The sequence below is a fragment of the Falco naumanni genome, chromosome 1 (assembly GCF_017639655.2).
Source record: "Falco naumanni isolate bFalNau1 chromosome 1, bFalNau1.pat, whole genome shotgun sequence".
In the NCBI taxonomy this organism is placed as follows: Eukaryota; Metazoa; Chordata; class Aves; order Falconiformes; family Falconidae; genus Falco; species Falco naumanni.
Window position 1 is genome coordinate 80719968 of NC_054054.1, and position 24511 is coordinate 80744478.

General features: G+C 35.6%; 1 protein-coding gene across 4 annotated transcripts in view; it reads right to left on the reverse strand.

The window, feature by feature from the left end:
- FSTL5 (follistatin like 5) overlaps nt 1–24511 on the reverse strand; it is a 320790-nt gene that overhangs the window by 81867 nt on the left and 214412 nt on the right. For all 4 annotated transcript variants that reach the window (XM_040601355.1, XM_040601338.1, XM_040601348.1 and 1 more), the window contains exons 7-8: nt 22537–22703; nt 327–447 (exon numbers count right to left, since the gene is read on the reverse strand). In XM_040601355.1, the coding sequence (XP_040457289.1) occupies nt 327–447; nt 22537–22703 (288 nt within the window). The remainder of the gene's footprint in view (nt 1–326; nt 448–22536; nt 22704–24511) is intronic.

Genomic DNA, 24511 nt, shown 5'->3' on the forward strand with positions numbered 1-24511 from the left:
ATTTATATATAAGCCTACTTATTATTCTGCAGATAACATACTGAAAATCCTCACAGGTGAAAAGTTCATAGTGCAGAATAAGTCCTCTGGACTACCTTTAATCCTTTTAATAACTATTATTCATACGGAAAGAATAAATGAAAATGATTATACTTTATTGTTTTGTAAGGTTATTGATAGGAGAATAATAAGGAAAAAAATTAATCTCTTTTTCTGTTAAGCTGTAACACAATATAAAAAAAAAGTAAAACAGCAACAACAGATCTGTTTAACAAAATCTAAATCCAAGCCTCTTATGACTTGGTAATTAGAACATTTTTCCTTACCATTCACTTGGAGAATATGAGTTTGATAGAGCTTATCATAGCCATCAGCAAAGCAGGTGTAATTTCCCATATGAGTTGTGGTTACCTTAGTAATGTACAAGGACCCATCATCTCCAAAATCCTACCGGGAAAGATTAAAAACAAGGTTATCATAATTATGCCTGCATCCCTACATTAATTATGCTCATCATCTTGGCAACAAAGCTGTGATGCAAATATCAAGCATTGCAAATATTAACCAGAATAGCTGACAGTAATCTGAAACCCAAACATTGTATTTGTGAGTGGTGGAGTTGTTTGATCTTGCCACATATATTGTGTCTGTAAAAGAAAATACAACTTTTATTTTAGCAACCAGTTAAACTCTGCAGAAGCAACACAACTGTTTGTTTAGTTTGATAGTTATTTGCAGCAGAAAAGCTGTTTAGGACTGGATCTGATCTAATAGAAAAACTAAAGCTTTGCACAATTTAACAAGGTAAATGACATCCTGTGGAAGCGTGGTCATCCTTTAAAATGAACAGATACACAGGAAAAAAATTCTTACTCTTTCTTCAATTTAAATCACAATTTTTTACTCCACCCTTTTATATATCTTTAATTGGCATATGGGTTCCACTGGATTAGAGTGCAAAATTTGACCTTCATTTAAATTCCCAGTCCAATTTTAATTAATACAACATAATTTAAAATTTACAACCAGTTGTAAACTATGCCAATTATTGTAAAAATGCATGGAACATTAAATAGTGGTTTATTTTTCTTTTTATTTTCATGTCTGCAAGTCACTGCAATAATAATCCTAGTCTAGCTTCTTCCTGTCTATGTCTCATATTCTGAAGTGCTTGTAGAAATCCTGCTAGAAATTGTTTTTTCTAAATTCTATTTCATGATTTACTTTTTCAAGGACACTTCTTGACCGTTAGTTTCTTTTCAATCTCACCTTCCAATCTTTTTATTATTACATATGCAGTGTAATTACACAAACCAGCAATTATTTGAGCAAAGACTATGAAATAGAAAGGTAAAAGTCTGAAAAATGTCTTCCAGCCTCATAGATGTTTCTGCTGTAAAATATATAAATCAGAAATTAGAGTGCATAAATTAAGACATAAAACATGCAAAACAGTCAGCTGCATGCTAGGAAAAAGTATGCTGTATCTTCTATAGTATGTAGGTCAGTCCCTGTTCCTGAAGGGAACCCATGTGCTATAATTGTATGCCTAACTCTAACAGTCTATTCTTATGTATACAGTCTTCTTTTTATTTTTATCCTAAACTTATTCATGGTCCTCTTACAGCCATTTTATACACCTTAATGCAAACAGCCTTTAAAATCTGTAAAGTTTGTGATTCACTACAGGATACAGTACTGTAAAGTATACAGATATACAGATTATAATTAAATGCAATATTCACACACACACAGAGGCTTACACACAGAGGCCAAAGTATCCAACAGGTGTCCAATTCATTAGACTAGGGATAATCACCAAGCTACACCATCTACAGGTCTCATTAGATTCTGTGACTCATTACAGGAGCACTAGTTTCGCAAATGCTTTTCGGGGTTCTGGGACTACTGAAGGCAGGGGTTACTGGTAAAGACCACGGCAAAGGAGGCTTCAGTACATCAGCCTCTTTCCGTTGTCACCATGTCCCACGCCCACTCAGCAGCAGGCTCCTGTTTCCCTACTCTTCCTCTTGGTGCTGACAGAGCCCTGAAGCCCGGTGGAAGCCCTTCCTGTCCCTCACCAGATTCAGCGCCGCCGGGGCATTGTCTTTCTTAATCCTGCACATTCAAGTAGTGACTCCACGTTCTTCCTGGATCACCTGTCCTTGCTTCCACCCTTCTTCCTTTTTACCTGCGTTCTGTCAGGAGCTCCTTGGTCAGTAATACAGGCCTTTGGCTGCCTCGGACAGACCATACTTGAGCACAGAGCAGATGACCCTTGAAAAATTCACCAGCTCTCTTAGACCCCTCTTCTTTAAAGCATGGTCTCTATCGGATTCTTCCAAGCACATTCTTGAACAGGCTGAAGTCTACTCTCCTGAAGACCAGGGCTGTGCTCCTGCATTTTGCCTTGCTGCCTCCTCTGAGGCTCCTTGACTCTTCCCATCTCACCGTCACTGCAGCCAAGGTTGCCCTGACCTTTACATCCCAACCATCTCCTCCTTATTTAATTCTTCACAAATTTTGTAACCTTCTTTGTAAATTCCTCAAATGCACAGAACAGTCTAACAAAAGATTTTAAAAAACAGAAACTCAGCTGTAATACCTCACTCAGGGCACCTGTAAGCTGCACAATAAAAGAACTTTGATAAAAAAGTATTACTATATGCTGCCTTATTCTTACATTCTCTCCTTTGAAGGTTATCATGACAAAATACTGGGCCAGATTAACCTCTGGTCCATTATGACTATCCTTATATTCTTGCACGATCTCACCTACCACTTCTCCAATTTATTTGGATTAATTTTTTTTCAGTTCCCACTTCCCAATTTTTCTTCTTTCCCAGAGAACATAATCTTAATGATTTTATGTTCATATTTCACTCAAGCTGCCTTTCACTATAAGACCTCCAATCAGTAAATTTTTCTGGTTTATTTCATTAAATATACTCAAAATACTATTCAGAAGACTTATGTCTCACTGTATTACTTTGGCCAAAGGGGTTTGGGCAACTATATTTCACATTGCACATGTGCTTCAGATCATTCTGCTAGTTGCTCATTAAGAGAAGAAAATAACCCATTGTAAAAATTTATCCATCTGGTAAGACCCTCAGTAACTTGCCTTTCTCAAGGCAACTATAACTTTCTGTACTAGCACTTCAGTTACACAGACAGTATTTCTACCAAATCTTAGACGGTATTTCTACCAAATCTTCAATATGCCATTCCATGTCACCATTACAAAATCAGAAAAGAACCCCCCTTAAACATTTACTTTTCAACTTTGATTATGTGAATCAACTCAACTAGATTTCCCTTCAAAAAAACCCATGTAAGTAACAAAAAATGTTCCTAATTGGATATTTTTTTATCTTTATCTCTTTCTTAAGTGTATAAAGAAGTAAATTCAATTAACTTTCCCCCCTTACTAGCTAAACACGTTTTCAAAGTGTTGCTCTTCAATTTACGAGCAAAAGAATGAAGAACAGCTGTTCAAAAGAGCCACACTAGCGGTACTTACATTTTATCTAGCAAATGGGTAATATTATTGCTGTCTACATTGTTTTGCCTAATCTCTGCCAAAGGTATTTGTGAACAAAACAGGACATTGGATGGAGTGTATTAACATTTAGCTGCTACAATGAAGTCAAGACTAGTTTAATTTAACATTCCTTATTTAAATTATTAGATATGCTTTGAAGCACGCTTACCTATTCCAGGCCTTTGAGTGATTCACTGTGGTGTGATGATACCTTTAGGTACCACAGTGATTTTCTAAGTAAACTGATGTCTGTGCTACGGCTTCTCCCTTCTTTGTCATAGAAACCATGGATAAAATACCCCTATGGTTATTTTACTGAGACATCAGTATTCCAACAGGATTCCCACATGACATCACTTGGTTTTTTAACAACAAATGTCCCTAGCCTACTGTTATACTGAGTTCAATGTTTGTCTTGTTAATTAAAGCAAACAATTCAATAAAAAAGAGCAGTATTTGGAAAGGGATGGTGAAGTACAAACAGCATTCTTTGACACTGAATGTTGACATATATTTAGTGTTTTATAAAATAACTTGCAAGTCTGAAGAACAAGTAACTGAAAAAATCTGCATCTATAGAGACACACACACAAGCATCATTAAAGCAGAGCCTTCATACATCAACTGCAATAAGCATAGAAAAGGGTTTTTTTTCCTTTTGAAAAAATATTTGATGACCCTAAAAACACTGCTCCAAGCTCATTTTTTGTTAAATAGCCTACTGATCTAATAGAAATGGCAAAGCACTTCTACAATTACATTGAGAAATTGTAATTATTTTTGTTATGCATAAAAAAATTAGAATTGAACAATTATTTTAACAATGATTCCATTGCAACTCTGTTCTGTTGAAGGACTTGACATTTAAGAATCATGATATGTGTCATGAATAACGAGTAAAGGAATATGGAAATAAAACATTCATTTGACAGTGAATCTTTGCTTAGTTGTCTTACTGTTAATACAACAGATACCTAAAGGTGATACTTGTTTTTAAATCAACAATTATTTCCTTTGGTTTTATAAGTTGCTGTCATAATGCTAATGCTTTGCATATGAGAAAGTTTATGCTCATCTGCCTGCCCTTCCTAACAGCCCTACAAAGGCTGTTGCCAGCTCTCTCCCCACAGGAGAATGTATAACAAAACAGACTGCTTGAATTTGTTCATTATCATAGAAACTAGGTGGTTTTCTTACACAATAGTCAATTTATTGTCAATATACTGCTGTCTTTCTTTTTCCTTTAGCTAAAAACCCTCTATACTCCAAATCTTGAATATTTTTTCATTTAGAGATCACAACCTTCCCCCCAAAAAAACATCTCCCTCAAAATGAAAAATGGCATGTCTTCATTTGCCTTTTGACTCAGTGCATCCACACTGTTCCCTGCCAAAATCTCACTTGTAATGTCTTGTAGCGTGTAACAGAGAATTTAGTTCAGAGAACATAAGTCGTCCAGAAAACTGAATTGGGAATGCATTCTAGATTTAGGTGGTCTGAAGCCATTACACACAAAATTGACAAAAGATGTTTAAAATATTTTATTTTTTTTTAAATCAGAGAACATTATTATTCCAAATAAGAAGATCTAACTCCCTCACAACATAATTTTTGATCCAGTGCTTAGAGCACCAAATCAGATATGGGTATGCCAGAGTGAAATCATTAACACACATAATTCAAATTAGGGCTTGGTACCTTAAGTTTTCCACTTAAGTGACCCAAAGGGTTCAGCTTGAACTCAAAAAATAGGAAATATTTTCTTTCTGGGGTTTTGGGTTTTTGGTTTGTGGGGTTTTTTTGTTTGGTTGGTTGGTTGGGTTTTTTTGGTGGCTTCTTTGTTGTTTTTTTTGTTTCGGGTTTGTTTGGGTTTTTTTTATAAATTTTTTTGTTTGGTTGGTTTTGCTGTTTGTGGTGGTGATGGTGATTAATTATTTTTTACTTGTAATTTTTCAGACCCGATAATACCTTTCTGACCAGCCTTTCAGCCTCAGCCTTTCCCATGAAGATACAAACTTTTTATAAAACTGAACATACTGTATTTAAGAGAGCTATGAACTGGTTAAGAATCTTGTTTTGAAATCCCCCCTCTCTAAGCTCAGTTTCTGGCAGTCGATGCACTCTGTGTGTGCTTCCAGGACCACCAGTGAGCACCAGAACCTCAGCACCGGTACACAGTAGAAGGTGATGGTTAGCACCAAAGTTGACACTTACACACTTTCGCAGCACTGATCTTATGGGGCCTGTTTCATGCAGGTCAGAAAAAACAATTGATACAATCTTCTCATGGCCTTAAAATCTTCAACTTCTAAAGAACTGAAAAATATTAATCTTAACTCTAAAATTCCACACCTTTGGGAAGGAAAGAAAAAAGCAAAAGAAAAAAGAAGAGATAACAAGGACAATAAAGAAAAGAATAGAGGAATGAGGACATGAGAACTGGAGATGTGAATCCTTAGCTATATTATGCTAGAAAAAACATGAGACAAAAAAATGAGCTTACTGGGTCCTTAATAAATGGAATTAGCAAACATGAAGTATTTTGAATTAACAGCTTTTAGATTAAATATGAAACTTCTATTTCTATTTGCAGTCTTTGGCAAACCTACAACAAAGAAGAAAATTACATTGGTTGGTATCTTTTTTACTGATGGTTAATAATGTAAACACTGTAACCCTGTTATACTAGCTCAGCAATAATGACAACACAATTTGGGTAAGGACTTTCCCCTCATCGTTTTTAAAGGGAAATCATGATTATTTTTTTTATGGGAAAAGGGGAAAAAAATCATCTGTCTCTGAACTGATCAGAAGAATTATTTTCACTTAAGAATTAAAATATTGCACTGGTCTCCTAAGGGAAAGCTGCCTCAATAATTGCAGCCATCTAGGTATTTTTGAAACAACTGTCGTTTGCTTGTAAAAGACAGCCAGTAAACATAATCACCTTTTTTTCCTGTACACCTCCCCACAGTTTCTATATTTGACTTCAGTCAAATTGGTACTTATGGAAGTACCAATAATACTAATGTTGCATTTTTGTTCGTATTTTACATAATTATTTTTCAGTATCTGTAATGTACTTCATTACTACAAGGACACAGAAAGCAAATAATCTTTTGAAGGAAACATTTTTTAAAAAAAATTATCAATGTATGCTTGGTTTGCTGGGTAAATTCGTCTCAGACTTTTCATGCTAATGTCAATGTTACAACTCTGGTTTGCTATTGCATGTCAGAAAGAACGTAAATTCCATGAAGAAATCTGAGAATAACTGCATTTGGCACTAATGCAAGATTATTTTAGATTCCCCAATAGCTCAAGAGGGAAAACAAACCCTAAATTTCCTAAGCGCATATTTTGCATACCTTCTCTGAATCTCCTATCTTACAACTGCAATAAGAACAAAACATGAATCTCGTGTAAAACCACTAGTTGCAGAACCAGCCTGACAGAAAACTGTAAATCAATTAAAAGCCCAAAGAAAGACCGCAGCGTAATACAGTAAGTAGTAGCACAGCATATACAGTAGAAAGGGCCAGGGTCTTAAAAGAAACTCTGTTCTGAAGAATATAACGCCAGAGAGCAGTCTGTGGTTATTAATGCAGGCTAACTTGAGTCAAGGGAAATTAATCTTCCTAAGCTTCTTTTACAGTCAGTTGCAAGAGGTAAAGGTAGCAAAATCCTTTCACGGGACAGTTCAGTGGGTCTGTCTGCTCACTGCTTTGAGTTACTGTCTACCTCTTTCTTGCTGACCACAGAAATAAGCTTCCTAGATATAATTAGACATCAGAAGTATTTCATTGCTCTGTGTTTCTTGACACTGGGGAGACAGTTACAAAAGCTGTTTTTCAGCACAGCACGGTAGCCTCACCAGCATCGCTCTACTGCCAAGGGGAAAAAAGGTGATCGTGCAGTGATTTAGAACACCCTCACTACTGCTCAGACTTTGAGGAAGCCTTCATGCATATCATCCTAAACCTGCCTTACAAATGGTCAATGCAGAGATCACCCTCTAGTATGTCTTCCTACAATGAGACTTTGTAATGCATGAGTCCTGGCCATCACTTGTATTGAACTGGATTTGTCCATATTCAGCAGGTCTGAGAAAAAGATTATTTCTCTGACTATACATGAATAGAAAAACACTGTATCTACTTAAATAAGTAGAGCTGTATGATTTTCCCTTTATTCTCTTGGATACAGTAAGGAAGGACTGCAGTTTCACTTCATGAGGAAATAGTAATATCCCATAAATAGTAACATCCATTATTCTATGAAAAACATGCTGCAAGCTTTGTGCTACTCAGACAATGTCAGTTGATTAAAAAATCAGTTTTGCTATTTTAAAACCTAATAAAATTACAAACTTCCTAACAATCTGAAGAGGGATGACACAGGAAAGCACCATAAAACCCTTCACTCCTAGATCATCAGTGAGAATAAAAACTTAATTTTATACATAGTCGCGTAAAAAGAATGTGGATCTTGTAAACAGGAGAGATGAACTAGACATAAGTGACAGCTTTGCCAAAGTACTAGAGCTCTTGAGGCTAGCAATAAAACATCACTAACATTTTACTTCCCCAAAAACTCTGTAACTTTGTGCTATCTTGCCCTGAATCTGCAATAAAGACTGCTAATTTATTTAGACATTCAAAATCTCCAACCGAGTAGAAACAGCTTATTTTAAATGGAACTTTCAGCACGCTCTGATACAGCCATCTTTTTATTAGTTCACATTACACACAGAGATCTTCAGAATGACTCATATAGCATTTAACTTCTACTCCTTTTTAACAAAACAAATTGTTATATAAACAGATTTAATTGAATATAGCTATTCGACATTCATTTCTCATATATTTTTCAATATTATAACCTGACAGGAATTTATAATAATTACCCAATTACCAGTGTTTATTACGATTCTCCCAAACTGTTCTTATTTTTTAAAAAATCAGTTTTAATTGTAGATGTATTTATATCTACACTCCAAGTTAGATCTGCAACAAGAAATTAGCTTTGCATTATGTGTGCAGTCGACTTGTATCAGATCACATTCAAAAGCGATATCTAACTGCTAGGAGATCCCAAAGAAGTAGTACTGACACAATTTGTGCTTTAAGGTGGCACAATTTAGGGTAAGACTTGTGGAATAACCTTGCCAAAAACATCTTAATTTCTACTTTCTTTTTATGAACACATTTTAATAGAGGAAGAGTACAAAGAAATCATTGAATACTTTGTAAATTTTCCTGTTTCTGAAAACAACTTCATAATTACACTGCGATAAGATTGAATTTATTCTCAATCCCTTAGCTTACAAGCACTATTGTTTTAAATTTACAGAGTTTATTGGAGGTTCTGATCTTCCTATTGCATAAAATACTGGGTTTCAGTTTCATGAGTGCAAACCCGTTTTCTTAGGTTGACGATAAAGCATATCTTTGGTTCCTGAACTGAACTCATCTTAAAGTAATAGAACTCATTTTATTTCACAGAAACAAATTTATCAGGTGCTTCTTCACAAACTTGAAAAAATCTACAAACAAGTAAAAAACCAACCCTTTAATTCTGCGTATTACTAAAACTTTCATCCAGTCAATCTCCTGTATTCTGAACTATCCAGGAGTCGGACAGACGTGGAGGTAGAGTGTCTTCAAGCTTTATGTAGTCTGCAAAAGCTTGTTGGGATAAATTTCCTTTTGCTACAAACTGCCCTGTATACATATGATAAACCAACCAATGGGCAATAAAATATCTTCTCAAACACATACATCTTTTAAAAGTCTTGCAGACAAAACTACCTAAAAGAAAAAAAAGATACAGATTGTATGGAATCTTTTACTATGTGGTAGCTGAAGAGGAGACATAGAGGGGGAAAAAAGCATATTGTAACTTGACTACTTTTCTTTATAATGATCTCTCATTTTATATGTATCATTAATGTATAGTCCCCAGGCAACAGCAGGCAGAAAACAGAGCCAAACACATTACTTGGATTATTAATACAGTGCCAGTTTTGTCAGTTTATCAAGTATGTTACATAAGAAATGGGCACATACATGCTTAGAAATATATTTAATGGCATTCCTGTACAAAAGATTATTTTTTTAAAATATACACCTGAATACATACAACAAAGGGAGTAAGATCTGTGCACTGCATTCTTTTGCTCTTTGTTTACAAAATCAAAATATTAGCAGCTTGAATGCTAGCACAGCATCTTCACTTAAGGGTCTAGTCCAGACTGACACACCCAATACTCATAAAAATATTTCTCTTGGAACCTTTTAAGCGAACAGCAAATCCCAGTCAATCTGAACTAAGTACTTAGTATGAGCTGCAGTACAACAGCAAAGGCTGAATTATACCAATAAAAAACTGAAAGCTGAGACTATTTACCTTTAATACCAATCGTAGCTGTCTGCAAGCATCACACATATGTTGCCTTTGCTCAAACCACTAATATAACATTACATGTTCATCAGTCTAATCTCTTATCACAGGAAAGCTTTAGTAGGTAAGATCAATTGCTGATGTCAATGAAAGAAGACACTTCAGTGTCATTGGCAGATACCTCAAAGACCTCCACTGTAACCACTGAAACTAGTTATGTATGAACAATTTTATTGGTTTTTTTTCTTTCTCTCCTTTTCTCCTCTCTACATAAATTAATTGTGATGATACTTTTTAGTGATACCATTTGTATCCTCTGGTCATGGTTACTGATCAGGTAAAGTGAAAGACGACCCTGGTACAAGACAAGGCAAACTACAGTGTTCAGAAAGCTGTCTGTAGAGAAAAAAAAAATAAATCAGCATGTGGTGGCACTGACAAGCATATTTTACAGAGCTGTACCAAGTATGACCAAGTATGTTCTTTTACTAATACAAAGCCAAGATGTTATAAAGAAAGTTAGCAAGCCTACAGGTCCCATATACAAATACAACAGCATAATTTGAACTAACAAAATCTCGTCTTTTCTACACATTATGACCAGTAATATACTTATGTTTCTTCTTTCTGGTACCTATCTTTCTCATAGATCTAGTCTGCTTTCAAGTCACAGAAATGAGGATGGAAGTTCCCCATTTCCTAAAGGGATTGTGAATAGTGGTCGCTAATATTTTCTGCCTGTAATTAACAAAGTAAGGAAATCTTGCTGATATTTAGCAACTTTGTTCTTATTAAACACTCACATCACTTGTTATATGTATAAAGTTTACCATATTCTACTCCTTGCAGGATAAGCTGTGTATTATTTTGAAGCAAAGTGCCTATTGAGGTACACGTGTTTCCCATGCGTTGTAAGTTTAAAAAAAAAAGATAAAAATCAAATGCAAGTACTTTCAGTTACACAGTTGAAAATAAGACCATAAACTCCAGCTAAACAAAACACGTACATGAAAGATTTACATGCAAATCAGAGTATCACCCTGAGTCATGACCATATTCTTGTGCTCTCTGACTTGAGTAACAGGTTCTCCCTCCTGTGAGACTTCCATTGCTTCAATTTTACTACTGCTGTGCCAACCATAAGTAATCCTCTTTCACTGCAACACTAGTTACCACTTTGTTAACATCAAGTTTCTATGAGAGCTACCAAAATAATTTTACTTCTCAGTACACCATTATTGTTTATATTTTTATTCTGTATTTAATTTTTGCTTTTTTAACTATTGCTTTCTGTAATGGACCCAAATATTCATTAGAGGTACAGGTCCTTTATGAACCATGAATCTATATTTACTATACCTTCTTTTTTCACCTTTGTTCTATGCATTTGTATTAAACAATGGGACAGCAGTATTCATTGCAAAGCTTTTATGCTACTGTCACTGTATGTAGCTGTTACTGAAATACCATCATACAATTTTTTCTTGTATACAGTACAGTCTCACTGTGGAAGGCTGAAATGCACAGTTGTTCTTTTCCTGTTGCTGATCCTCTAGCTAACCCTTGGTTTCAGCTATATTTCACACTAATTATAACCCTATCATCAACAGTTCCTAACTGATCATAGAATTCATGTCAGAAATAAAGAGGGTGGGAGAAAAGGTGGCATTTTCCCCTTCTCTTCCTTTTACTATAATTTAAAATGTTAATTTTTTAACACAAAGCTTAAACTTACAAGCCTTCTTCATGAATGAATGTCTCGTCTGATGTTAAAACTAATGTATATCATGTCAAAAATGAAGGCAAAACAGGATTTCTGTCATCTTTCATTAACTGTGACAACAGCAGGAGCTTCACAGGAGTCCTAATAGTTACCAAATTGCTGCACAAAATTTAAAACATCTCATAGACAAAAGTGGTACAGTATCAATATTTTACTGTGCCAGAGTATGGCAATTCCATTTCATTTCTTGTTAACGTAAACAGGTCTGCAAAGACAGACTTTTGCCTGGAAGGAACATACAGTCTTATCCCAAGTAACAGGACAGTTTCAAGTGAAATGCATAACTATTGCTGTTATCGTTCAGAATGTTACTCTTCAGAAAATTTATTCTTCAAGAATACATGGACACCCAAATCCGATTTTAAACGAGACAAGACAACCTACTCCAGATGTGAGCGGGCAAGAATGTTTTCTTTTATTAAGATACTCTGAACTTTATTTTAGGTTTAATTCCCCCCCCCCCCCCCCCCCCCCTTACTTCAAGGGCTTAATTAAGTATCTATGAGAAGAGACTTAACACTGGAAATCATTAAGATATTTTCCTTAGACAGTTCTAGAAGGAAAATGTTAATCAACAGCAAAAAAACGTATTTGCTAAGTATTTTGGGGTAACTGACAAAAATCCAGTAACTTCTACCTCATTTTACTTGCAAAGATGGCAGATTCAGTGATCCTCCGTAAATCCACCTGAATTTTCCTTACTCTAGTGTAAGATAAATTTTTAGACCAAACCAAACTAGGTATTTATTTACAAATGCTGTTTCAACTTCTCTGCTTCTGGCTGGAGTTTGAAGTGCTACATAGCCAGGAGAATAAAACCATAACTAGCAGACATCACTGAGAGCTGTTCCCTAACACAAAAATGCAACTTGCTTCCTGTAATTCTCACCCACTTCCAAGAATCCATCTCCTACGTTCTTTATCAGACTCAATAGAGCCCAGAGCAGGCTTCAAAGAGAAACGTAATCGATTCTTCATCAGGGCTTGGCAGAGTGTTTTGCGATGCAGAAAACAGAAGATTGAAGCATCCACGTCCAGATATAATAAGTCCAACTCAGGCATGTAACCACCAAAATATGTCATCACTGTACAGATGTGCCAAAATGTGTGTAAAAATGTATGGTTGTATCAACCTTAGTACCTGTAAAATACTGCCAAAATGAGAGTCAGGAGAACACAGAGCAGCAAACATAATGAAAGGAGCTCAGCTGAGAATAGCCAGAAGGAAACTGTAGGGATGACCATCCTCAATTTTCCTTCAGCTCGGAGCTGAAGCGTGACCAGATGATGGATGGAGAAAGAACACCACTGCTTTACTGAGCAGTTGTTCCCAATGTTTCCAATGTTCTAAGGTTTTCATGATCATGGCATGCAAATCTGTCACAGTATTAATCATAGCGAATGTAAACAAAAAATATTTACTAAACCCTGTAGAATATACTAAAGTTAAAATTCAGCATTTTGCCTATACAGATGGGAACTAAAATCCTGCATGAAAATCAAGCAAAACTACAGGAACCATTAAAAGTACTGACTGATAAAGGCATTGCCCTAACTCATCCTAAATTTAGGAAAACTTTTACTTTATTTTATCTCCCCTCTTTAACAGAATAATGAAAACACTTTGGATATGGATACAAGGTTAACTATATCCCAATACAAAAAGTTCTAAATGCAAGCTTTTAAAAAGGAGCTCTAGATTATCGAGATAGCTATATAAAAATGGTATAAAGATGATAAGGAAAGGAAGAGTGCAAAGGAAGGTGATAAAATTTACATATGGCACAGAAGTTTGGGCAATGACAGAGAAATCAGTCTATACAAAAGCAGATCAGTAAAATTTAGGTATGAAGGGATACATGGTACTAGGAGTACAGGTAGATACATCACTGAGCAGTTTGATTCAGAAAAATCCTAAATGTCATCATTTGAAAATTGTGGCAGACATACCATCTCCTGTTGCAATCCTGTCACAGCTCACAAATTAAGCAGCCTTGATCTGGGTAAGTAATTTGCTTCATGTCACTTTTGCAAGTAGCAGTACTGGCGATTTTAGAGGTGGGTGGCAATTTTCTTTTTAAGTCAGTACTGAATCAATACCCTGGTGCACTTCTCGAGGATTTGTTTTGTAATTATTATTTTTAAAGATATTATAAATGCCAGTTAAGCCAAATTCCCAATAGGAAATTATGTCCTACCTATCTTAATTCTTCCTCCTGGGAAGCTTTTTTTTTGGTGTTTAAGCAATTGTGCTTCTGCGTTCAGTGAAGCAGACTCAGATATCAAAGCTCTTCTGTTACTGGTGACGTGACCCTCCTATTTAATGTACTATAGAGATGATTTGAAAGTCAGGGCTGTGAGCCACAGGAGGCCATTAGTAACAAAGCATCTGTCTCATACTTTTAAGGAGGACTGACCTTTCCTGCTAGCTGTAGCCTAGTCTGGGCTGCTCTTTGGAGACTTCTTTTCTAAAATAATGACCTGAAAAGCTTAATATTCTTTCTGTGTCCTATAAAACTCTTTCACACAATTCTTACCAAAGTTGTGGAAAGCATTAAGTCTAATAGGATAGCAAAAGTACTGCAAAATTACCTGGATGAGTTGGAAAAATAAATATGTAACTAGGAATACAAGCGCTCAGAAATTATGGTGTTTTTCACCCAGCTGAGGAAATGTATACTGCAGAAAAACCCAAAAAGAATAAGTCTATAACTGTACATAAAAAAATCAAACTGCAATTTATTAATGCACTAAGTAGAAATTAATAGCACAAGCTGAATTTGCTAGTATCAGCAATATAAATATATATACATATATAGAAAAGAACAACGGAAACATTGAATTCAAACTGAAAAGAAAGGGTTGAGGAAGATTCTACAGTAGTGAAAAAAGATGCTTATGAAAATTCTGAAAGCAGCTTATAACATTACTGATCAAATAGATTTCTGCTAATTTTAAAATTCAAGGAAGATGGCTAAGAGAGAAAAGAAAGATAGATGTGATAGAAGTCCTGGTGTCTCTGAAAAAAAGTTACTAGGAAATTCCTAGATTCCTCAAAAAAAAAAAAAAAAAAGTGTCACTGATGTATTCTGGAGTCCCCAATGAAACTAGACAAAATCAACTTTAGTGTACAAGAAAATATGTCTGTGGAGAAGAAGGCTAACAATGTTTTGAACACCTCTGGTATTCATGTATTTCCTGCTCATACAGAAGACCCTCCTAAACAGCTAGGAGTAAAAAACTATATTCTCAGCTGCTCTTCTAAAGATGTGTTCAGTGCACTGTGTTAAGAAATTGGTTTGGAAGAACCAATCAATTCGGAAATCCACAATGTCCCTTTTATTTTATTAACAGTTTCTGTCTGTAGGTGTCAGAACCATATAGTGCTGCCTTCCAGGTAGTTTAACATGGCTTGCCTGGGGTTATTTTCAAGGATTCCTTCATGGCAACTGGGAATGGATGTACATGTTATATTAACACCTTTCACTGTCTTCTGGAAAACAAACAGGAAAATATTAAGAGACTAGTTATTTTGGATATGATTAGCAGAAACAGCTCTAGAATGCAGAATTATGAGTAGCGCAAGACAAGGGACTCAGCTGTACAAGAAGCAATTACTTTGCCAGACTCTGATAGGAAAAGGACCAGCTCATGATCCCAGTTACGCTGTTGAAAGCATGACAGCAGATTATGGTCCACAGAACATGATTCTGTTCACCTCTGAAATCAACACTTCCACTTCTAATGAAGATAAAATGAAACAGACCAATCTAGCACAAAAGAACAGAAAGACCATGATGATACTAATGCTTCTTCATCAAGGCTGAATCAACAGCTGGCTCAAATTTAAAATAGTCCTCACCATAAAAAGATGTATATAATAAGTTGTATCATAAAGACCTGCTGTATTATATCTTTAATTAAGCTAGAGTTATAGAACTTGCAAGTCCAGATTATTTTAATGGGGATCAATATTTGTGAATGAAACCTCATCACAATCTTTTTCACTATATTTCATTAACAGATCAATGCTGGTATCTCGTTTAAATGTGTCTTTACAGTGTCATGAAAACAAGATGTACAGTCTAAAGCAGCATTCATCATGTCATTACTAAAATAAATATTAAAATAACTTCAATATTCAAAACAAATACATGTAAAATTCTGCAAATCTTACATGTATCCAAAGTTTCCCTCCTATGTGATATATCCCACTGCTAAAGAATTAATTAGGACACAAAATTAGATTCCATGAAAGGGAAGAGAAAAATGAAGGATGGAAGAGAACTGAATGAGATGATTGCTCTAGTGGTCAAGACTTTTGTCATATCTGTAAGTAAATAAAATATTAGAGATTTAATAAAGCTGATTGGCATCCTTAACAACAACTATATTAATTTTACTTTTTAAGATGAAATAGAGAAAAAAAAAAAAGATATTTGACCTATTAAATAGAAGAGAAGATTCTACTTATCCTTACATCCTACTTAAAGACTGTGTAACAGATAAAGGGTAATTAAATACAGATAAAAATAGAACTGTGCTGCATTTGAAGAGTCACTGTTAATAAAATCCAACCACTTCATTAAAAAAATCAGTAGAAAAAGAATGAAAGAGATGTAACAGATGGGTTTAAGGGGTGTCATAAGCACAATGTACAAGGAAAACCTGCAACTATGCTATTAAATTTAACTTCAGATACGCCAGTTGTAACACACACAGAATAGTGCTCAACCACACAGAAGACGTGACACTAATTGCTGCATCGCAACTTTACTATTATTTACCAAGGAAAGTTCAAAACAAGCTGGTCAGGAACCAGTTTTTCTATTGAACAAGATTGGTAGCTCTTCCCTCTGGTATTATGACTGGTTTGATTTGTTCACTGTTGGACTATGAGTTACTGTCTTCCAAAAACAAAGAGGTTAGGAGCATCATCTCTGAAGGGAAGGAGATCCTTGTGCTCCCTTCACATCACAGGACCCCTACACCTTCCTTCACACAAGGGCAAGAGGGTCAAGCAAAGACTCTGCAGCATCAGCGGAGCAATGGCAAAGCTTTAGGGAGGATGAAACCTTCCTGAGGAATGGAGCAAGACTGTGCAGAGCTTGCTGCAGCAATTCAGAAAGTCACTGGGTTGACAGAAGCCAGACCCGGAAGCAGACAATCCCTCTTTTAGGACACTGGAGAAAGAAGAAATCCTGTTTATTAGAAACTTGAATTTCTATTCTGTTTTGCCTATTAATCCTCACTTTCTTTAAATTCAAGTCCCCTAGTTTATAACCTAATAAAGCTTTTTCAGATATTTTTTTTTTTTACTTTTAAGAACAGTTGCCTTCAGGAAAACAAACAAACAAAAAAAGATTGAGGCATATTTCTCTGTCATTTCTGGCTCATGTGGGATTCTGTCATAAATACAAACACACACAGAAAATTCTTGGCAGACAGGGCATTTACATTTATGACCAATGCCTTCAAGTCATGCCTGTGACATACTAAGAACCCTTTAACCATGTGTAAGGAGAAGTTTGTATGGAGGTCCAAACTATTCCATAGGAAAGAACATGAAAGGGAATAATTTGTGAGGTTTTCCTGAAAAATTTCTCAAGTATAAAAAACGGGAGAAAAAGGATGAGAAGTTGGAAGGACAACAGAGATGCCAGGAGTCCTTTCTAGGAATTGTGTTTAGCATTTTGGACAATCTGAAAACATTTGTGTCACCAATTGCTGAGCAGAACTCTCCAGAATGGAAGGGAGCATGTTCTTTCAAAGGGCATTAGCTTTTTGTGGCATCTTCTGGAGGGGGCAGGGGGAGAAGGAAGGAGGATGGAGGGGAATATAGCAATAAGAGAATGCAGACTGTTAAATGACAGCCAAAAAAGTGAAAGTTGTAATCTGTAAATTAATTTTAACAAGATGAACAAATAAGTTATGAAAGAAAGATAGTCTATACATAACTCCAAAAGCCCCAAATGGAAATATTACATGCTTCCCCTGAAGGCAACCTCAAGAAAGATATTATGAGCTTTTATCAAAAAGTAAAAGTTGAACTTGAAAAAGTTACTAATTTAAGTACATTAGCAGTTGTTAAACTTTAGATGTGGACAAGTCATCTAAGTAGATCTCGTACTACTGTAAGAACAACGGGTAGACATCTTGTAAAAAAGAGCAATTGCTGACAGGTTTAAGGAAGAAGCTGAAGGTAAAACTGGAGTAAAAGGTCAGAAAAAGATAAAGTAAAATGATATTTAAAAGCTGTTAAAAATGAATGAACTAACATGGAAAAAAAGAGGAAAAAATGTGCTATTTTAAATTTTTCCATAACTGAGAATTATTTTCTGTAATGAATAATGAGTTAGAAAAACATATTCAAAGAGGGAAGTGGAAAGACAGATAAGAAATCTAAGATGCAAGATAACAGCAGGGAAAAAAAAGCTTTTGTAGATGTGTACTAAAATATCAGCAAAATGTCCCGTAACGTTAATTCTGTAGTGAGTCACAGCAAAATTATATTATAATTTAAGTAAAATTTGCAGAGGCATGCAATTTTTCATAGTTTCATTCAGATGGGTGCTGATTATCTCTGACTCCCATCAGTTTCAATAAAAAAAGATCAGTAGCAGGATGTATTACTTCCACAAATAGTAATCATAAGTATCCTACAAAGAGCCGAGGAGTACTAAGGACTTCTAAAATTAACTGGATATTATTAGTAACATTATTAATATCTGACCAAACACTTGATAGCATTCTTTAAGTTATTTTATTATTTTTTAAACGCACTAAATAAAATTTTCGTTATCATCCTTTGAAAGTTAAACAATATGCCTTACTATTTCTTTAATATGTCTTAAGAGTATATAACACTCTTCATTATTTAAGACCAGCACTTATCTACTCCATACTTGAGAGCCTTAGACATTATCCCCTGTATACTTCCAGTAGAGGAGTAGACTATTTTTCAACAAAACACAAATTTAACAGTCACAATTTGAGTTTAGACTTGGACTCTTCTGCTGCTGCTTCTTGCATTTTTCGTTTGGACAGCACACTAGGAGATTATATTGTTCTGAGTTTGTCCTTCCCTGAAGCAAATAGCTTAACTCATGTGAGAACTGCATAGTGTAAAACTTAACGTCTATGTATGAGGCAAGCACTTGCTATGATATACAAAATCACAGTGTCACTACTGCTTAGTCTAATTGGTTTCCTGCATATGTGTTGAGTTCTGGTTATGACTCTCTCTCATGTATTTTGCTGGAAAAAAAAATTATTTATCTTCCCAGGTGAGTGCTTGTCATGTTTTTTCAGAAAGTGCATTACTATTTACACAACATTATTAGTCTTAAGATGCATGGATGTGGTTCTTGTATAACTGAGTAAATTAATAACTCCCAGAGTTAGGCAAACATAATTGTAGTTTATAATATATCCATAGTAAAGCCTAGAATACTTTGCCTCTCAGAACATCTTAAAATATACAATGACTTAGGTCTTTTGAATGTTTAAAATTACCTGAATAAGTACAACACATTCTGTGGTGATTACATTGCAAAATAAAATGGGCACACTATGTTTCACTGTGCATTTGCTCCTTTGAAGTTAATATTTACTTAAGTACAAAATCATTTTCCATAGTGAATTATAAGATACTGCTCTTTTTTACCCAATTATTTTTTTCTTTTTCCCAAGGTTTTATCTTTATTACGCTGCCTGAATGGATACTAAATTATGGCTACATAACAGCTTTAAGCAAAGGTGAAATTGTAAGAACCAAACCGGGAATATATGATGAACAAGGTTCAGAAAGGTATAGAATGACCAGAGAAATATGGAAGAAAAAAAACCAATAAACCAAAAGAAGATCTAGAAATAAGTACAGGGAGATCAAATCAGTGCAAACAGTGAAACACATAAAATAAATTTTGAAGGAATAAGACTGGGGACCAATTTAACTCAACGTCTTTATGCCTGATCCTTTTTTTTTTTCTTTTCTGTTTAATCCAGACTTCATTAACTCTTTCTTCTAGGCTTTGTTAGTTTAGCTACAAAGACAGATTAGATTAATATCACATATATGTATATATTTGAGTGCTATTTAGTGCCTCACTCGATGGATATTGGATCTGTCATTCTCTTTCTATATTTGAATCTTAATTAAACTGTTACTATTGAAGAACTAAGCTGTAACATAATTTTGGCTTATAAAAATTTCCAACCATTCCAGTTTGTTTATGTTTTTCTTAAGCTAACAAATAAAAGATGAATACATTCATCTTCAGAATTATGCGTTCCTGTCACTAGAAGCTTCTTCTGTCATTACAGTTCTTACTGTACTTGTGCACAAAATGCACTCCCAGACATCCCCCTGGCACTCAGGTCACTTTTCACAGACCTTTCTTATATTTGTGGGTGGTCAATCCAGTACACTGTCACACATTCTCCCTCTCCTATTAAATATAAACAAACCTGGGCAATTCCAGCAATTCCACCTCTGCATATTACATCACCACTGCAATCTGACGGGTATCCCATGAGACTTCAAAAGTTCCATACTTGACTCTTTTCCAGCTGTATCAATACTTCAGAAGTGTGCTGGCTTGGCCCTGGCTAACAGCCAAACTCCCACCCAGCTGCTCACTCACTCATTTCCCTTCCACCCCCCACAGTAAGATGGGGAGAAAATAAAGAGGAACATGAATGAGAAAGCTCATGGGTTGAGATAAAGACAGGGAGAATGCTTACTCATTACCATGGTGGGCAGAACAGACTTGACCTTGGGAAAATTAGCTTAAATTATTGTCAACTAAAATAAACAAGTAATTACTAACTTCGGTGGTGGGAAACAAAAGGGCAAACGTTATTAAAACAGCTTTCCTCCCTGCTTTCCCCAGACTCGACTTCACTTCTTCACCCCCAACTCCTTTACCCTCCATCCGAGTGGCGCAGAATGCTGGAGAGGTACGGTCAGTACACAGCAGTTTCTCTTTGCATCTCCTTTCTCCTAACCCTTTCCATCTGCTCCAGCCAGGACTCTCCATGGGCTGAAGTCCTGCAAGATAAACCTGCTCCAGTCTGGTCTACCATGCAGCACCTCCTGCTTCTCCAGCCTTGGACTTCCCTCTGCTGTTTCTCACTCTTTTTGATCTCTGCTCCTCTCTCTCTCTCTCTCCCGCTGGTGTTTTATGGCCTTTTTTGAGTGTTTTCCCTGAGGTGCTACGAGTGTGGCTGAGGGCACAGCTGTGCCCTGCGGTGGGTCCATTGGAACCAGCTGCCCCCAGCATGGGGCAGCCCCTGGCCTGTCCCCCAGCAGCCACCCCTGCAGCCGCCACTGCCCACACCCAGGCATCTGCACCAGCACTAGAAGTTTCTCTGATTTGCTTTTTTGTGGGGTTTTTTTCCATACTCAAAATGTATGTATCGGGCTTTGGAAACACTTGCTCTTTTCCCAACTGCAAATACAGTCAACTGAATCTTTCAGTTTGAAACTGAGCTATTATCTTCATTATTTCCATTCATCATTTCCCTTTTATTTCTGTGTCCAGATGCACATTCTTGTTTCTACAGCTCATGCCATGTATTATACTTAAAAGTGATTAGTAAGAATGCCAAATCATTATTTATGAGCATCATGAATATTTACAGAAAGCTAACAAACACTGCAGAAAGGAGCTTGTGAACATGGGCAAGACACTTTTGAATGTCAGTCACATGATTAATACAAAACTAACAAAAGCAACAATTATTTAACTGAGAACTTTTCAGAGGATGCTGGTTTTATCCTAAGCCTCTCAAGTGACTTAAAGCTACCATTGAAGCAAGATGAGCTGTGAAACTGGGCTTTGTTTTACAAAGCACCACTGTGAGGAAGCTCAGTTTACAAACAGAACTAATCTAAAAAGAGCCAATAGAACAAAGGTGATGTGAGACTACAGTTGCCACCTTGGAAATAAAAGCATTTGTAAGAAAATGAAATAAAACCTAGATATTTGATTATGGCAATATTCCACACACATAACAGTTCCACTGATTTCTGACTCACTTGAGTCACAGAGCAAGCGCAACTCCCATCGCAATGGTTTGTCCACATTTATAACTTTGCTAATATAAAATAGCTACAGCAAAGTAAGCACACCCATAAGGCAAAAAAGTATAGCTGAAAGTTTTAGAGTTTTGCTAGAAGGTGCAATTATGTTTCTCATTTTCTATTTTGCTCCATATTTTGAAGTCATGACAAGGGTAGCTGGCAAAAATTTGCCTTCCTAAAAAGATTTCTAAGTTATACTAATATTCACTGGTGATTCTTTGAAAAGTACCATATATACCACTGAAAATTTGGAGGAATGAGCAAAACAACCAATTTCGTAGTAAAATACTTATTTTGGAAAAAATACTTTTTTATCAAATTATTAGAAGATAAGGCTATTATTGTCATCTGCACATATTAAGTCACTATGAATTTCTTAAAATGTTTATTTCACTTTTTTTTTTTTAAGATATTTGAAGACTGTGTAATCCTGTGAATGTATAATGTTGACTGCGTTTTGGGCTGCAGTTTTGACCTGATGAGCTTTTATTATCATATTTATTCTTTCAAATTATTGGTCTGTGAAACATGTTTTTTCTACATTTAACAGCAAGGCTCTGAATTCACAGCGAAATAAAACCAGACTGAGTTTGGCAGGCATATAAGTTCCGTCTCTTTTCTTTAAAAGATCAGGAGTATGGAGCTGGTTACATATCACTTTTCTATTCTTTATGAAACGTTTTGATAATAAGATGTTAAATACAGCTTCCTCTTACTTACATTGATATCTTCCAAATCTAAACTATTCAGAACAACATTGTTCCTCTTCCAGATGATGGGGGGTCTCATAGTTCCCTGGATCGCACAACTTAAGACAGCACTTTGTCCCACTGTTGTGGCAGTGGTGCTTAGTTTTTGATCTTCAGGCAGACTCAGCTGAACCACCTCTGCAAAAGATACATTGTTTGTAAGATTAATTAGCAGGCAGTTTCTTAAGGTTAATTAGCATGCAGGTTTTGTACACTGGTAATTTAAGGATTTTAATTGGAATCAAAGTAAAAAAGACTTCTAACAACCACAGGAAGCTCGGAGTATTTCAAATAAAGGTCAGCATGACATTTCAATTAAATTGACTGACAAGTATCACCCTGGAAGAAGAGAAACATTTAACATGAAAATGAATTTCAGAGGTAAGACTGTAATAAACATGACAGTGTATCCAAAATCAGATGCTGAAAGCTATTTGACAGTGGGGGCCAACGTAGCAGGGCAGTCAGCACCTCCATCGGAACCGAGATGGCAGGAGTGCTATGAAAGTCATTCACGTGAGGTCATTTTCAGAAAAGAAAAACTCAAATGGAGGTCAGAGTACAAAACATAGGACAGACTGAAATGGATAACAAAGGAAATTCTGCATTCAGAATATAAAATTAAGGTATAAGATTTATTTTCTAGTAAGCTGGTTTTTATGGGGCTTTTTCCTTGATATCAGTGAAAGCACAGTTTCCAGATCAAAGTGACATCAGTAATTTCTCCCATTTCAGTCTCAGAAGAAAATGTATTAATCACAGTTCAAACACATTAGTTTATGTCATTTTTCAAAAAACAGTGTTAAACCAATTTCTATTACATTTCTTTGGTCAAGCATGGTTCCTTTTACAACAACTGCAGAAATTTAGAGCCAGAAAAATAAATACTTGTGTACTTTAATAAGTCTCCCTAAATACAGAAAGGGGGGGAAAGAGAGGAGAAAAACCGAAACCCACCCCAGAGCACCCCACTGCATCAATTCCATATGGCTCTGTGTGCCAAGGAGCCTAAGCAACAACCAGGACGGACTATAGCAGGGGGTCAGGACAGGGGACAACACTGTGCAACAGCTAAAGACAAACCTGATGTAAACGCAGTGTGTCACCTGAAATGTATCGTGAATTATCTCAGCCTGCAGATATTTGCTGTCTATTATTTGCATTTACTGAACAACACAGTTAGAAACTGCTAGTTTTGACAAGCTATTTCACAAGACTTGCCAAGCCACTTTTAACTTATTTAGTATTACCTAAATTATCCCAATGTAAAATATCTGTATAACAGTAAATTTAGAGGAGGCAGTTTCAAACGTGTCTCAGGGTTTTATTTTTGGGTTGGAATGTGTTTTTGGTTTTTTTGTTGTTTTTTTTTTCTTCAAGACAGACAAATTGCTACCCCTTTTAGAAGCAAACCCAACAAAAATATTATGCAAACACACATGTTCTGCATGGAGATGCACGTGTATGAGAAAATTCAATCAATATGAGAAATTTGAGGAATACAAAACTGCTTTTTCACATTCATAGTTATTGTTTGAATCATGAAGAAATTTCAACCTCAGTCTTGAGAAGTATCCAGCATTTCTAAAAACAACACCAGTGCAGCAAATTCAAACTCACTTAATATCCTGTGAGAATGAAGACAGTTTACAGCATAGTATGTGAAACATCTAAACAAAATGTGTGATTGCAATACAAAATAAATGTTGTAAAGTTAAAAAAAAAAAAAAAGGTAAAGAAAATCCTAATGAAATTAAATTCAGTAGAACAAATATGCTGGTAAAGAGTATGAAGCCTTTAAAGGAAAAGTCTTTTTCTATTTAATTTAAGGAAACCTTAAAATCTACTTGAAGCAAAAAACAGTAAATAAAATTATTATTAGTAGAGAAGTACTCTCACACCTTTCAACTTAACACTATCAAAGTATATCCTCCCTTATTTTTGAT